Genomic DNA, 16137 nt, shown 5'->3' on the forward strand with positions numbered 1-16137 from the left:
AGGCATCATAATTTTCTTCCTGTTTAGGACTGTCACAAGGAACCACATCAGACTGCACCGGACTGTCTGTCTTGGCTAATTCTCTAGCTCTAGCTCGAGTCACTGCACATGATGGGTAAACATCTGGATCATTCTCAGACTCATCAATCCTTGGTTTGGTTGTTAACCGTACCACAGGATCACTTTCTCCATCTGCAAGGTCATTTCCCAATAACAAAGAAACTCCTTCCACTGGCAAACTAGGTCTTATCCCTATCTCGACTGGTCCTTCTACGAACTTTGACTTTAAAATCACCCTGTGAAAAGGGACAGACATGGTCTCACCTGTAACGCCTCATACTAGATTTACTTCACCAGTGTCACTTTCTTCAAAATTTAAAACACTGTCCAGCAAGAGAGATTGACTAGCCCCAGTATCTCTAAGAATTTTCACTGGCACCTTGGGTGACTCATCATTCAGTGAAACAAAACCCTCTGATACATACGAACGGAATTCTTTTCTCACCTCCTCCAACTTTTCCGCTTTTCCCTCTTGTAAGGACTGATCTTTAACAGCATCTCCTAAACCTTTTTGATTTTTAATTGCCTGAAAGCAAGCATTGGGCCCAGCTTCCTTCTTTTTCTTCAAAAGGGCACAATTAGATATCACGTGGCCAGGTTTCCTACAGTAATAACAAGTACGCTCAACAGATTTCTCCAGCCCTGGCTTCTTTTCATCCTTTCCTTTTTGATTACCTCCCAATTTAATCTCCGGTTTACCTGGATTGTCTTTGTAACTCTTTTGAAAGGTTTTAGGTTGTCCCCATTTGGATTTATGGGTTAAAGCATAATCATCTGCCAACCTAGCAGTTTCTTGTAAAGTTTCCACTGCCTTTTCATTTAAATATGTTGTTAATTCAGCTGGAACGCATCTTTTAAAGTCTTCCACTAATATCAATTCTTTCAATTTATCAAAATCCCCATCTACATTTTTAGCCATGTACCATCGTTCAAAACATATTCTCTTTCCATTGGCAAATTCCATATAAGTCTGATCTGCAGATTTTCTCAAGTCTCTGAATTTTTGTCTATAAGCCTCAGGGACCAATTCATAGGCCTTCAAAATAGCTTGTTTTACCTTGGTATAATCAGCTGCATCCTCAGCAGACAAAGCAGAATAAGCTTTTTGAGCTTTACCTTTAATCACACTCTGTACCATAAGAGCCCATCCTTTCCTTGGCCAGTTTGAACTCACAGCAACCTTTTCAAAATGTTGGAAATACTGATCAACCTGATCTTCTTCAAACGGAGGGACTAATCGAACCTCCCTACTGGCTGAAAAACCATCATCAGAATCAGATTCCAAACTCCTACGCTTCATTTGTAACTCATGCTGCCTCTGTTTTTCCTTCTCCTCTGCCTCAAACTTTAACCGAATTAGTTCCCGTTCCCGTTCAGCCTCTAACTTCATCCGAGTTATCTCTCGTTCCCGTTCAGCCTCTAACTTCATCTGAGTTATCTTTTGTTCGGCCTCTAATTTCTTTTGCTCTCGTTCAGCTTCTAATTTATTTTGCTCTCGTTCAGCTTCTAATTTATTTTGCTCTCGTTCAGCCTCTATCTTTAACTGGGTTTGCTCTCGTTCAGCCTCTATCTTTGCCAGCTGCACCTGTGCCTCAGAAATTGCTATTTCACTGCCAGGAAACTGTTTTAACACTTCCTTCTCAAACACCTTCTTTTCCACATAATGGCCAGCTATCAGTCTCTGAATATCTGCCTTTCTCATAGACTGCTTTACTTCTGTAAGGTTTAACCTTGTAGCAATCTTTATCAAATCATCCTTTTTCGCCACCTCCAATCCTTTTTGGGTTGGTGACTCCAAAAATGCCTTAATATCCATTGCTGCTGGTTTCCACACACACAAGCCAATTAAAAAGAATTTGGATTGAATCCCGAACAAATCTTGTCAATCTGGGGAACGATCCCAGACGACACTCGTTAATCTTTGGATTGGATCCCGGACGAATCTCGTCAATCTGGGGAACGATCCCAGACGACACTCGTTAATCTTTGGATTGGATCCCGGATGAATCTCGTTAACCTTGGGAACTATCCCGGACGAGCCCCCAATTTTGTCACAAACCAGCAACAAAAGAAACACACTGTGCATGATTTAGTGTTAAAAACTATTTTATTAATCACTACTTATGATAATACGTAAAATAAAAGTAAAAATGTTAGTATGTTAGAATTCAAGAATGTTAAACCTCGAACGTTAACCCCAAAACTAAACTCGTCGTGTGTGTGTGTGACAAAGTCCAAAACTCCCAGTTCCTGAATGGTTCTTAAAGTTCAGTTCCGCAAGCCATAAGGTGAAACATGAGCAAGGGTTTCTTCAACAACCACCGTTGTCTGAAGATAAGATGTAGATGTAGAAAAACATAGAGAGAGTACATACGAAATCCAAATGTTCCACGATGGAACCCAAACGACACTTCAGTGTTTACTCGGTAGTGACTTCCTCACCCCGAAAAGCATCCGAACCGTGGTCGTCCACACACAAATACCTGTTTCCTTCTACAGGTCAGCAACAAAGTGAACTCCTCCAGATTACTTCCAACTTCCATACATGGATTTCAGTGGCAAACACAGTTATTGTTTCTCATCCATCGATAGAGAAAACAAGCAGGCTGGTGTCTCTCTCCCTTCTCTCTCCTTCTTCTTCTTACAACGTCATTACGTCCTTTATCTTCTATTGACGTAAGCACGCCCCACACACACATACACACACACTCTCTATCTTAAAGGGACTTTCACTGAGTCCGTAACACAAGGAACATGTCGACCTTGAGCTCTCACTATCTCATCTTTAAAAGCCTCCCACTTGCCAGAGGTCCCTTTGCCCGCAAGCAACCTCCTCCAATTAACCTTTGCAAGCTCCTATCTCATACTGTCAAAACTCGCCTTGCCCCAATTTAGAACTTGAACTTGTAGGCCATTTCTGTCTCTTTCCATAACTAGTTTAAACCCAATAGAACTAGGGTCACCGGTCCCAAAGTGCTCCCCCACTGATACTTCAGTCACTTGCCCCTGCCCTATTACCCAAGAATAGGTCGAGCTTTGGATAATACCAAAGTTCAACTTACTTGAACAGAGGAACAACATTAGCTACTCTCCAGTCCTCTGGGACTCACCTGCTGCTAGTGAGGACGCAACAATCTTGGTCAAGGCCCCAGCAATCTCCTCTCTCACCTCCCTCAATAAACTGGGGTATATCCCATCAGGTCCTGTGGATTTGTCCACCTTGATGATCTTCAAAAGACCCAGCACCACCTCCTTCCTGATCTCAAAGTGCCCCAACATTTAGTTCTTCTGGTCCTTTTTATGTAGCTGTGGAAGCTCTTACATCAGGGGGGATGAGTAATCCTGTTGCATGGTGGAGCAGGTTAAGGGACTAGATGGCCTCCTCCTGCCTCCATTTCTGTACCTGTCCCAGGTGGTGACAACCCCAGGGACACTGAGCCTGTAGTTGGTAGATTGTTTGCACTGCTAATGCTCACCAGCTGATCTTTGAGGTGGTTCACTCTGCTTCATTGCTTAAACTGTTGCTTTACTCTTAAACCAGCATCACTGCCACAGCTGCCAGTATCGGTGCTGCTGGAATCCCCCAGGCAGGCCTGGTTACTATGGTGATCGTGCTGACATCAGTGGGACTTCCTACAGACGACATCAGTCTCATCATTGCAGTGGATTGGTTCCTGTAAGTCTGTCTTCATAAGGTACTAGCCAGCAGCAGGCCATTCAGCCCAGTAGCTCCCATGTCAGCCCTTGGCTTCGAGGGCCCAGTGGCCTCTGGGTTAGTTACTGGGCCGCTTTCCAGAGGCTTGCACCATTAATCCAGGGATTTGAGTCTAAATTCCCTCACTGCAGCTAGCAAATTTAAATTCAAGTAACTAAATAACCAGCACTGAAAAGCTAGTATCAGAAATGATGGGTGGTGATATTACAGGTCGAGAGTGAACATGGAGATGAAAGAAATTAGTTCTCATAAGAAACTAGTAATGTAGAAATCAATAGTAGGGAGGTAAACCCCCATCACCTAAAGGCAAGGATGTGGAAAGATGTGAGCGCCTTCAGTCTTGAGTGAAAAAAATTGAACACTGAAGTATTTTTTAAATCTGGAGAGAGTGAAAAGTGTGAGCATTCAGGGACACCTGGTGTAGCAGGTGATTAGGAAGGCAAAGATTATGTTGGCTTTTATTGGAAGAGGATTTGAGTACAAGAGAGGTTTTCCTCCATTTATGCAGAACCCTGGTGAGACTACACTGGAATATTGCATACGGATCTGGGCTCCCTACCTACAAATGGACAGGCGTGATGGAATGCAGTGAAGATTCACCAGACTGATTGCTGGGATGGTGTGTTTGCCATTTGAGGAAAGAAAAGCCAACTGGGTCTGTACTCTGTTGAGAAGAATGAGAGCTGATCTCACTGAAATGTGCAAAATTATTACAGGACTTGACAAGTAGATGCAGGGATGATGTTCTAACTGGCTGAGAGGCTGGGACCAGGCCTCACAGACTCAGAATCAGTGGTCAGCTATTCAGGCTGAGATGACAAGAAGCTTCTTAACACAGAGGGTGGTGAATCTTTGGAATTCTGCAGCAATGTGGGCTGTGGAGGTTCAGTCACTGAGTATGTTCCATACAGGAGTTTAGATACTAAGGGAAAAATGTGGGGGGTTACTGCAGAAATGTGGTGCTGAGGTAGATCAGCCATGATGAATGTTGGAACAGGGTCAACAGACCAAATGGTCTGCCCCGGTTCCCATGTTATGGATTGTGAAACTCTGGTAACCCGTGTCCTTCAGACGAAGAAATCTGCTGTCCTTATCCAGTCTGGCTGCCGTGGCCACACGCCTCCATGTGTGGGGGCAGGGGGGGGAGCCTCCACAATGTAGGATGGACAATAAACGTCTGCACCGTGCAAATAAAGGTCCCTGCAGCCTCTTTCACTTACACTTGCTCTGGGTCCTTCTCTTCTTTGCTCCCTCCCTCTTTGCTCACCTCAACCACTACCCTGGTAATCACCCTCAGGAAATGAACTGCAGTGATCGGTATAGAACACAGTGCAGGAACAGGCCCTTGAGCACACCGTGTCTATGCTGAACATGATGCCAATTTAAACTAATCCCACCTGCCTGCACATGCATCCCTCCATTCCCTGCCTGTTCATGTGTTTGTCTAAGTGCCTCTTAAACATGACTATTGTATCTGCTTCCACTACTTACCCTGGCAGCATGTTCCAAGCAACCACTACTCCATGTGTATATAAAAAAGTTGCCTTATAAGTCTCCTTTAAACTTTCCCCTTCTCACCTCAAACCTATGCCTTCTAGTAATTGACATTTGGACCCTGGGAAAAAAAATCCATCAGGTCTCCCCTCAGCCTCTAATGTTTCAGAGAAAACAACCCAATTTTGGCCAACCTCTCCTTATTGCTCATACCCTCTAATCCAGGCAACATCCTGGTGAACCTATTCTACACCCTCTCCAAAGCCTCCACATCCTTCCTCTAATTTTGAATCCAAATTACCAATTCACCGTGGATCCCATGGTTCTTCTGGATCAGCCTACCATGAGGTACCTTGTCAAATGCCTTACTAACGTCCATATAGATAACATCCATTGCCCTACCCTCATCAATCACCTTTGTCATCCCCTCAAAGAACTCAGGCAGGTTTATTAGACATGACCTGCCCCTGACAAAGCCATCCCTAATAAGTCCATGCTTTTCCAGATGCAAGTACATCCTATTCCTAAGAATCTTTTCCAACAATTTCCCTACCACTGATGTGAGGATCACCGGCCTATCATTTCGTGGTTTGTTTCTATTGCCTTCCTGCTTCCTGTGTTTGGGTTCTTTCCTGTTTCCTTTATATTTCTCAAAAGCCCTGTCCAATTTCAGCTTCCTAAGCTTTCCTTTTTCTTTTTCACCACTGTATCTACCTGTGACTCTGCTTTCAGGAACCATGTACCTGAACTCTGAGGTTCTACAACACTCCAAAACATTTGAACCAGGGTCTGTTCTCCCTCACTGACCAAGGTCTGATGTCTGTTCTCCAGGGACCGACTGCGAACCACAACCAATGTGCTGGGAGACTCGGTGGGAGCCGGCATCGTGCAGCACCTGTCTCGCCATGAACTCCAGGAAATGGATGCTGAAGTGGAGGAGATGAAGAAACCTTACCAACTGATGGGTCCGGATCATGAGAACGAGAGGGCCATTGGCAGTGAGACCACCATGTAGGGTGGGCTGATCTATCAGTGTCTGCTCCAGCCCCAGTAGATACTGTGTCCCTTACACATCAATGTTTGCAATGTCATAGAATCATAGAGTCATTCAGCACAGAAACAGGCCCTTCGGCTCACCCTGTCAATGCTGTCCATTAGGTACCCATCTATTCTAATTCCATTTACCGACACTTGGTCTGTACCCTTCTCTGCCTTGCTGATTCAAGCGCTTGTGTAGATTTTTTCAATGTTGTGCGGGTCTCTGCCTGCACCACCCCCTCAGGCAGTGTGTTCCAGATTCCAACCACCCTCTGGGGGAAAAATTCTTCATCAAATGGGTCCTCTAAACCTACCATGAACCTCCCTTCTCTAGTTCTAGGTACCTCGACTATGGGGGAAATGATTCCATCTATCTACCCTCAATGCCCCTTGTAATTTGTTTACCTCTATCACCTCGGCCTCCTCTGTATGTAGGAAAACAGACCCAGTCTCTTGTCGTAACCCAAACGCTCTATCCCAGGCAACACATGGGGAATCTTCTCTGTACACCACCTCCTTCCTGTTGCGTGGTACATGGTATCCAGCTGTGGCCCAAACACTGTTCTATAACTTGCCTGTACTTTATCTTCACTCAACATAATCAAGTCTGTTAAGTATCAAAGTAGGAGTTCATTCAGTATGAGCATGTGTGTGTGAGAGGGCAAATGGTGCACATATGCAGTCTGAGCTCGTGTGTGTATTCAATGTGAGTGTACAGTCAGTGTGTGGATACAGGTAGTTTGTGTGTGTTTATGTGCTCACACAAACAAGGTGTGTGTGTGAACATGTGTGCACACAGCCAAGGTGTGTATGTGAATGTGTGCTCACACAAACAAGGTGTGTGTGTGTGTGTGTGTAAACATGTGTGCACACAGCCAATGTGTGTGTGTGCATGTGTGTGCACACACTGCCAGGGCACACACTGCCAGGATATGTGTGTGTGCATGCATCCACTGCATGTACCAATTGTCACTGATGCCTAGAACAGTTGCAGTGAAACGTTCCTTCTTTGAAGGGCCAACCTTCAGTTCTCCTCCCTGTGAGCAGCCACCTGTGTGTCAGCTTTCTGTATTTTATGAACAAGGACTCCCAGTCCCTTTGTGTTGCAGCTTTCTGCAGTTTTTCTCCACTTCAACAATAATCTGTTCTTTTGTCGTTCCTTCCAAAATGAACGCCTTCACATTTTCCACTTTACACTCTGTTTGCCAGCTCCCTGCCCAGTCACTGACCTGTCTATCCTCCTCACCACTTTGTTTCTCTCCACTTTTGTGTCTTCTACAAATTTGGTGACAGTACATTTGCTTCCTTGTCCCACAACTTTGTAAACAATTGTGGTCTCAGCTCTGACCCCGTGATTCCCCACAGGTCATCAACCTCATCATAGCCCCATCCCCACCCACTGTTACCTCCAATATCACTGGATATTCCCTAACCTCCCTCCTATCCCTCTGTCATCTCCTTCCCAATCTCTTCCCCTCCAGCACTACCCCTCCATCCCTCCCTCCAATTCACTTCCCCCTCTTCCTGCTCCCTTCCACTCTCCCCCTTTCACACTTCCCTCCACCCCCCCCACTCTCCTCCCTTCCAATCTCCTTGCTCTCTCAGATTCCATTCCCCCTCTGATCCCCTCTCCTTTGCCCCTCCAATTTCCTTGCAGTCGAGTCATAGAGTTACACAGCATAGAAACAGGCCTTTCGCTCCAACACGTCCAAGATGACCAAGATGTCTTCCTGAGCTAGTCCCATTTTTCTACATTTGGCCCATATCCCTCTAACCCTCTCTATCCATGTACCTGTCCAAATGTCTTTTAAACATTGTAACTGAACTGGCCTCTACCACTGCTCTTCTGTTTCCCTGTACAACCCCCTCTCGATATCTTCTCCCACCTACAGGTGGGAAGGATAATTGGAGAGACTTCCCACCATCTCCCTTCCATGTCTCATTCCCTCGCGTGTTGATACATTTCTGAGGGAAGACATTCTCTGAGTCATCTTGGATTCTGAGCGTTCTGTCTCGGCCTACCCCTTACGAAGGTCATCCATCAATGTTCCCACTCTGTTAGTGCTTGCTCAATTCAGTAGACTGAATTAAAAGATGTATCAGCTCAAGTTTCTGCTGTCATTGTTCACTGCTGATATTTGATGTTTGGGCATTACATAGTTGGATGCAACAGTTGGCTGGGGCTGAGACCCTGAGAAAGTTGATGGAGCTGCTGGGTTTCACGTGTACCATAGGGCATTGTTAGAAACAGCTGGTCACCATGACCAAACAAGAAGCAGGACAGCAGTGTACAAAACTACACACAGGTTGGGGTTACAGCAGATGTTGGATGGGCCCGGACCTGCTGAAAGTGTACATCGCTGTACTTATGGCTGGCAGCATGTCAGAATCTATGAAGATGGGCATCATCACCCTCATAGTCATACAGCACGGAAACAGGCACTTCAGCATAACTCATGCACGCCAACCATGGTGCCTAGAGAGCTAGTCCCATTTGCCCACATTTGACCCATATCCCTCTAAACCTCTCCTATCCATGTAGTTATCCAAATGTCTTTTAAATATCATTAATGTATCTGCCTCAACTAATTTCTCTGGTAGCTTGTTCCATATACTGACCACCCTCTCGGTGAAGAAGTTGCCCCTCAGGTCCCTTTTAAACCTTACCCCTCTCACCTTAACCTATGCCCTCTAGCTTTTGGTTCCCTTTCACTAGGAAAAAGACTATGTGCATTCACCCTATCAATGCCCATCATGATTTTATACACCTCCATAAAGTCACCCCTCAATCTCCTACGTTCTAAGGAATCAAATCCTAGCCTACCCAACCTCTTCCTATAACAGTCATACAGCACGGAAACAGGCCCTTAGACCCAACTTGTCCATGCTGACTGTGTTGCCCAGTTATAAGTTCTCCCCATGTCTCCGTGGGTTTCCTCCGGGTGCTCCGGTTTCCTCCCATATTTCAAAGAGGTATGGGTTAGGAAGTTGTGGGCATGCTATATTAGTGCCAGAAGAGTGGCGACACTTGTGGGCTGCCCCCAGAACACTCTACGCAAAAGATGCATTTCACTGTGTGTTTCGATGTACACGTGACTAATAAAGATATCTGATCTTAGTCCCATCTACCCGCATTTGGCCCATAGCCCTCTAAACCTCTCCTATCCATGTACTTGCCTAGATGGCTTTTAAATGTGGCTAATCGGCCCACCTCAACCACAATTTCTGGCAGCTCATTCCAAATATACACCACCCTTTGCGTGAAGAAGCTGCTCTGGCAGCATCCTTGTAAATCTCCTTTGCACTCTTTCCAGTTCAATGATGACTTTCCTAATAACAGGATGACCAAAACTGTACATGATACTCCATATACAGCCTCACTAACGTCTTATATAACTGCAACATAACTTCCCAACTCCAATACTCAATGCCCTGACTGATGAAGGCCAGCGTGCCAAACGCCTTCTTCACTACCCTGTCTACCTGTGATGCCGCTTTCAGCAAACCGTGTACTTGTACTCCTAGGTCCCTCTGCTCCACAACGCTCTCCAGGACCTGACATTTACTGTTAAAGTCCTAACCCAGTCTGACTTCCCAAAATGCAGCACCTCACACTTATCTGAAATGAACGCTATTTGCCAATCCTCAGCTCACAAACCTAGCCGATCAAGATCCCCTGTAATTTTTCATATCCATGTTCAGTCCATGATATCACCTATTTTAGAACCATAGAACACTACAGCACAGAAAACAGGCAATTCAGCCCTTCTAGTCTATGCCGAAACTTTATTCCGCTAGTCCCATTGACCATAACCCTCCAGACCTCTCCCCTCCATATATCTATCCAATTTATTCTTAAAACCTAAGAGAGAGCCTGCATTTACCACGTCAGAAGGCAGCTTGTTCCACAGTCCCACCACTCTGAGTGAAGAAGTTCCCCCTAATGTTCCCCCTAAACCTTTCCCCTTTCACCCTAAAGCCATGTCCTCTTGTACTTATCTCTCCTAATCTAGTTGAAAAGAGCCTACTCGCATTTACTGTCTATACTGCTAATAATTTTGTAAACTTCCATCAAATCTCCCCTCATTCTTCTACGCTCCAAGGAATAAAGTCCTAACCTGTTCAATCTTTCCCTGTAACTCAACTCCTGAAGAGCCGGCAACATTCTAGTAAATCTCCTCTGCACTCTTTCAATTTTACTGATATCCTTCATATAGTTAGGTGACCAGAACTGCGCACAATACTCCAAATTTGTCCTCACCAATATCTCATACAACCTCACCATAACATCCCAACTCCTATACTCAATACTTTGATTTATGAATGCCACGATGCTAAAAGCCTTCTTTACAACCCTGTCTACCTGTGACGCCACTTTCAGGGAATTATGTATCTGAACTCCCAGACCCCTTTGTTCCTCCGCATTCCTCAGTGCCCTAACGTTAACTGTGTATGTCCTACCTTGATTTGTTCTTCCAAAATGCAACACCTCACACTTGTCTGCATTAAATTCCATCTGCTATTTTCTGGCCCATTTTTCCAGTTGGTCCAGATCCCTCTGCAAGCTTTGAAAGCCTTCCTCACTGTCCACAACACCTCCAATCTTGGTGTCATCAGCAAACTTGCTGATCCAATTTACCACATTATCATCTAGATCATTGATATAGACAACAAACAATAATGGTCCCAGCACAGAACCCTGAGGCACACCACTAGTCATAGGCCTCCAGTCTGCGAAACAATCATCCACTACCACTCTCTGTCTTCTCCCACACAGCCAATTTCAAATCCAGTTTACAACCTGTCCATGGATACCTAGTGTCTGAACCTTCTGAACTAACCTCCCATTTGGGACTTTGTCAAAAGCCTTACTAAGGTCCATGTAGACAACATCTACAGCCTTTCCTTCATCTACTTTCTTGGTAACCTCCTCAAAAAACTCTACAAGATTTGTTAAACACGATCTACCACACACAAAGCCATGCTGACTATCCTTAATCAGTCCCTGGCTGTCCAAATACTTGTATATCTGATCTCTCAGAACACCTTCCAATAATTTACCCACTACTGATGTCAGGCTCACTGGCCTGTAATTACCTGGTTTACTTTTAGAGACTCTTTTAAAGGACGGAACAACATGAGCTGTCCTCCAGTCCTCCGGCACTACACCCGTGGCTAAGAACATTTTAAATATATCTGCCAGGGCCCCTTTCAATTTCTACACTAGTCTCTCTCAAGGTCCGAGAAAATATCCTGTCAGGCCTGGGGGATTTATCTACTTCCTCCTCTTTAATCTCTATATGTTCCATGACACTATTGCTTGTTTCCCTTCCTTCCATATCCACTATGCCAGTTTCCTGAGTAAATACTGATGCAAAAAAACTTTAACATCTCCCCCATCTCCTGAGGCTCCACACATAGACAACCACCCTGATCTTCTAGGGGACCAATTTTGTCCCTTACTATCCTTTTACTCTTAATATACTTATAGAACCCTTCAGGTTTACCTTCACATTATCTGCCAAAGCAACCTCATGTCTTCTTTTTGCCTTCCTGATTTCCTCCTTTAGTATTTTCTTACTTTTTCCATACTCTTCAGGTACCTCATTTGTTCCTAGTTGCCAATACCTGCCATACACCTCTCTCTTTTTCTTAACCAGCTCACCAATATCCCTTGAAAACCAAGGTTCCCTATGCTTGTTAACTTTGCCTTTATTCCTGGCAGGAACATGCAAACTCTGCACTCTCAAAATTTCACCTTTGAAGGCCTTCCACTTACTGAGAACATCCTTGCCAGAAAACAACTTATCCCAATCCACTAGATCCTTTCTCATTTCCACAAAATTGGCCTTTCTTCAATTTAGAACCTCAACTCAAGGACCAGACCTATCCTTATCCACAATTAACTTGAAACTAATGACATTATGATCACTGGACCCAAAATGTTCACCTACACATACTTCTGTCACCTGACCTGTCTGGTTCCCTAATAGGAGATCAAGTATTGCATTCTCTCTCGTTGGTACCTCTATATATTGATTTAGAAAACTTTCCTGAACACATTTGACAAACTCCAAGCCATCCAGCCCTTTCACAGTGCGGGAGTCCCAGTCAATATGTGGAAAGTTAAAATCCCCTACTATTACAACTTTCTGTTTCTTACATTGGTCTGCTATCTCACTATAGATTTGTTCCTCCAATTCTCTCTGACTACTGGGCTGTCTATAATACAACCCTATTAGTGTGGCCACACCTTTCCTGTTCCTCAGCTCCACCCATATGGCCTCTGTAGACGAGCCCTTCGGGCTGTCCTTCTACACACAGCTGTGATAGTTCCCTGACCTGTAATGCCACACCTCCCCCTTTCATCCCTCCCCCTCTATCATGTCTGAAACAACAGAACCCCAGAACATTAAGCTGCCAGTCCTGCCCCTCCTGCAACCAAGTCTCACTAATAGCAATAATGTCGTAATCACACGTACCAATCCACGCCCTAAGCTCATCTGCCTTACCTACAATACTTCTTGCATTGAAATAGATGCACCTGAGAACATTTCTATCATGTACAAACCTTTGATTTCTGTCTATACCTGCAGTCCTCACATGACTTTTATCCTCCTCCTCCTCCTATCTGCTCTAACACTCTGGTTCCCCTCCCCCTGCAAATCTAGTTTAAACCCCCCGGAGCAGCACTAGCAAACCTACCCGCAAGTATGTTAGTCCCCCTCCAGTTCAGATGCAAACCATCCTGTCAGAACAGGTCCCACCTTCCCTGGAACAAAGCCCAATTGTCCAGAAACCTGAAGCCCTCCCTCCTGCACCATCTCCTTAGCCACGTATTTAGCTGCATGATCCTCCTATTTCTAGCCTCACTAGCACATGGCACAGGTAGCAATCCTGAGATTGCAACCCTGGAGGTCCTGTCCTTCAACTTTGCACCTAATTCACTAAACTCTCTTTGCAGGACCCCCTCCTCCTTCCTATCCACGTTATTGGTTTCTACATGGACCATGACATCTGGCTGCTCATGCTCCCTCCTGAGAATATCTAGCACTCGATCTGAGATATCGCGGACCCTGGCACCAGGGAGGCAACAGACCATCTGGGATTCTCTATCTGTCCCACAGAACCTCCTATCTACCCCCCTAACTATCGAATCCCCTATCACTCCTGCTCTCGTCTCCCTTTCCCTACCCTTCTGAGCCACAGGGCCGGACTCTGTGCCAGAGACACTGTCACTGTTGCTTCCCCCAGGTAGGCTGTCTACCCCCAACAGTACTCAAGCAGGTGTACTTATTGTCAAGGGGTATAGCCACAGGGGTACTCTCTAGTACCTGACTCTTCCCCTTCCCCCTCCTGGCTGTGACCCACATGCCTATCTCCCATGGCCCTGGTGTGATCACCTGCTCACTCTCCCTGTCCAGACGAAGGTCATCGATGTGCCTCTCCAGTTTCCTAACACGGTCCCTTAGGAGCTGCAGCTCGACACACCGGGTGCAGATGTGGCTGTCTTGGAGGCTGGGAGACTCCAGGGCATCCCACATCTGACACCGAGCACAGACTACCGGCGTCACACTCATACTACTTCCTTTCCGCAATTAGCACAGGTAAACCTACCTCACCTTGCCCCGTTACCTCCTAAGCCCATTACCGCCTAAACCCGTTGAGCCAAAGCCCAGTCAGTCTGCTACCTCTCACTCCGCTGCCCGCTCTGAACGCTGCCCGCTGGATATGGCAGTCTTCCTTTTAAACCTTTCACGCTCAACTGGCTGATGTCACGCGCCTGCGCAGTCTTGCCTCTCCTTTCCCGAGTTAGTAAATAAAAAAAACTTAGCTTCTCTTCCAGAAATCCTCGGCCGTTCTACTCGAAGCCCTCTCGCTCCGAGTTTTTGTATCATCCACAAACTTACTAACCATGCATCCAAATTATTTATAAACTGTAAGTAATGAACAACCAAGATTCCAGCACTGACCCCTATGACACACCACTAGTCATAGGCCTCCAGTTTGAGAAACAACCTTTGACCATCACTCTCTGCTTCCTACCATCAAGACAATTATGAATTCAATTAGCTATCTTTCCCTTTGATCCCATGCAATCTAACCTTCCAGACTAGCCTGCCATGCAGAAGCAGAAGGGAGAGAAGGAAGACATCAGGAATTGGCAATTCATATGCAGATTACAAGATCCTGTCCAAGGTCATTTCAAACTCGGTCAAGTCTGCTCTGGGATAGGTGATCCACTGGACCAAGCCTGTGCTGTACCAGGCACAGCCTTGCGCTGCTCCGGAATACCATCGCCTATGTGCAGGACAGAGGAGTGGACACTTGCCTTATCAGCTTGGACCGGGAGCAGGCCTTCAAGAGGTTACTGCACACATACATGATGGATGTGCTCTCCAAAATAGGCTTTGGGGAGGGAATCAGAAATTGGATCCAACTGCTCTACATAGACATCTGTAGAGCAGTTCAAATCAAAGTGTGGGGAACAGATAGCTTCCCGGTTAAGTCCACAGATTGAAGCCTGGAAGGGAGAAGCAGTGGCAGCAACCATTTATAAAGGGTGTATCAGTGAGGAGCTGTTTGTTTTCTTCCTGCGAGGCCCAGCAGTGAACAAAAGGTAGACCAGATTGAGTGGAGTGGCCACTTTGAGAAGGGCAGCCTTGCAATGGACATGCTGCTATTGAGATCAAACAGGTTTTGGCGAAGACCAGGCTTCGGTGAGGAAGGTGAGCAGTAGCAAGGTTTGTCTAGTTGTTAAAAGGGGTAGTGTTATGGATTAGGTTACTATTGGTGAATGTCCCTTTAAGACATAGCACAGTAGTGTGTGTGTGTGTGTGTGTGGGGCGAGATTACAACAACAGGAGATAAGGACGTGATGACGATTTTTGGAGTGGTCAGTCAGACAGAGGAGAGAGAGACACCTGTCTGCTGGTCTCTGTATCGATGGATGAAAAACAATAACTGCATCTGTCACTACAATCCACGTATGGATTTTTGGAATAATCCAGTGGAGTCCACTTTGTCGTTAACCTGTAGAAGGAAACAGGTATTTGTGTGGACGGCCACGTCTTGAATGCTTTTCGGGGTGGCAGATACTTTGGAACAAAGGAATGGAGATCATCAGTGATTGAGGTGTCGTATGGGTTCCATCATGGAACATTTGGATTTCGTAATTACTCTCTATTTTCTCTCTACATTTCCTCTTCAGTCAACGGTGGTTTTGAAGAAGCCTTTGTTCATGTTTCACCTTATGGCTTGCTGAACTGAACTTTGAGAACTATTCCTGGACTTGGAGTTTGGGAATTTGCCACACACACATTTCGAGTTTAGTTTTTGGGGTTAATGTTTCAGATCTAACATTTTTACTTCTAACATTCTAACATTTTTACTTTTATTTTTCTTATTATCATAAGTAGCTATTAATAAAAGAGTTTTTAACACTTATACATGACTCGGTGTGTTTCTTTTGTTGCTCGTACGTAACAGTAGTGATGACCGTCAGTGGAGTGATCTGCTCCTGTCAGATGTGGGAGATCAGGGAGTAGTCTAGTGGCCCTGACGACTGTGTCTGCAGGAACTGTGTCCAACCGCGGCTCCTCTCAGATCGGTTGGATCGGCAGTTGAACTCACTGAGGAACATACAGGAGGCAGAGAATATTACAGACAGGGGTTTCAGGGAGGTGGCCACACCCAATGTTCAGGCAGGTAGGTGGGTGACCACCAGGAGGGGAAGACAGGTAGTGCAGGATTCTCCTGTGGCTGTTCCCTTCTCTAACAAGTATGCCACTTTGGATACTGTTCGGGGGGGATGGCCTCTCAGGGGAAAA

The 16137-nt window shown here is 45.5% G+C and overlaps 1 protein-coding gene across 3 annotated transcripts in view; it reads left to right on the forward strand.

Moving 5' to 3' along the window:
• The window catches only part of LOC127572488 (excitatory amino acid transporter 1-like), a 60121-nt gene extending 52993 nt beyond the window's left edge, over nucleotides 1-7128 (forward strand). For all 3 annotated transcript variants that reach the window (XM_052019835.1, XM_052019833.1, XM_052019832.1), the window contains 2 exons: nucleotides 3602-3736; nucleotides 6101-7128. In XM_052019835.1, coding sequence (XP_051875795.1) covers nucleotides 3602-3736; nucleotides 6101-6284 — 319 coding nt within the window. In that variant the 3' untranslated portion in view covers nucleotides 6285-7128. The remainder of the gene's footprint in view (nucleotides 1-3601; nucleotides 3737-6100) is intronic.
• The last annotated feature ends 9009 nt before the right edge of the window (nucleotides 7129-16137 follow it).

Source organism: Pristis pectinata, chromosome 7 (genome assembly GCF_009764475.1).
Source record: "Pristis pectinata isolate sPriPec2 chromosome 7, sPriPec2.1.pri, whole genome shotgun sequence".
Lineage (NCBI taxonomy): Eukaryota > Metazoa > Chordata > Chondrichthyes > Rhinopristiformes > Pristidae > Pristis > Pristis pectinata.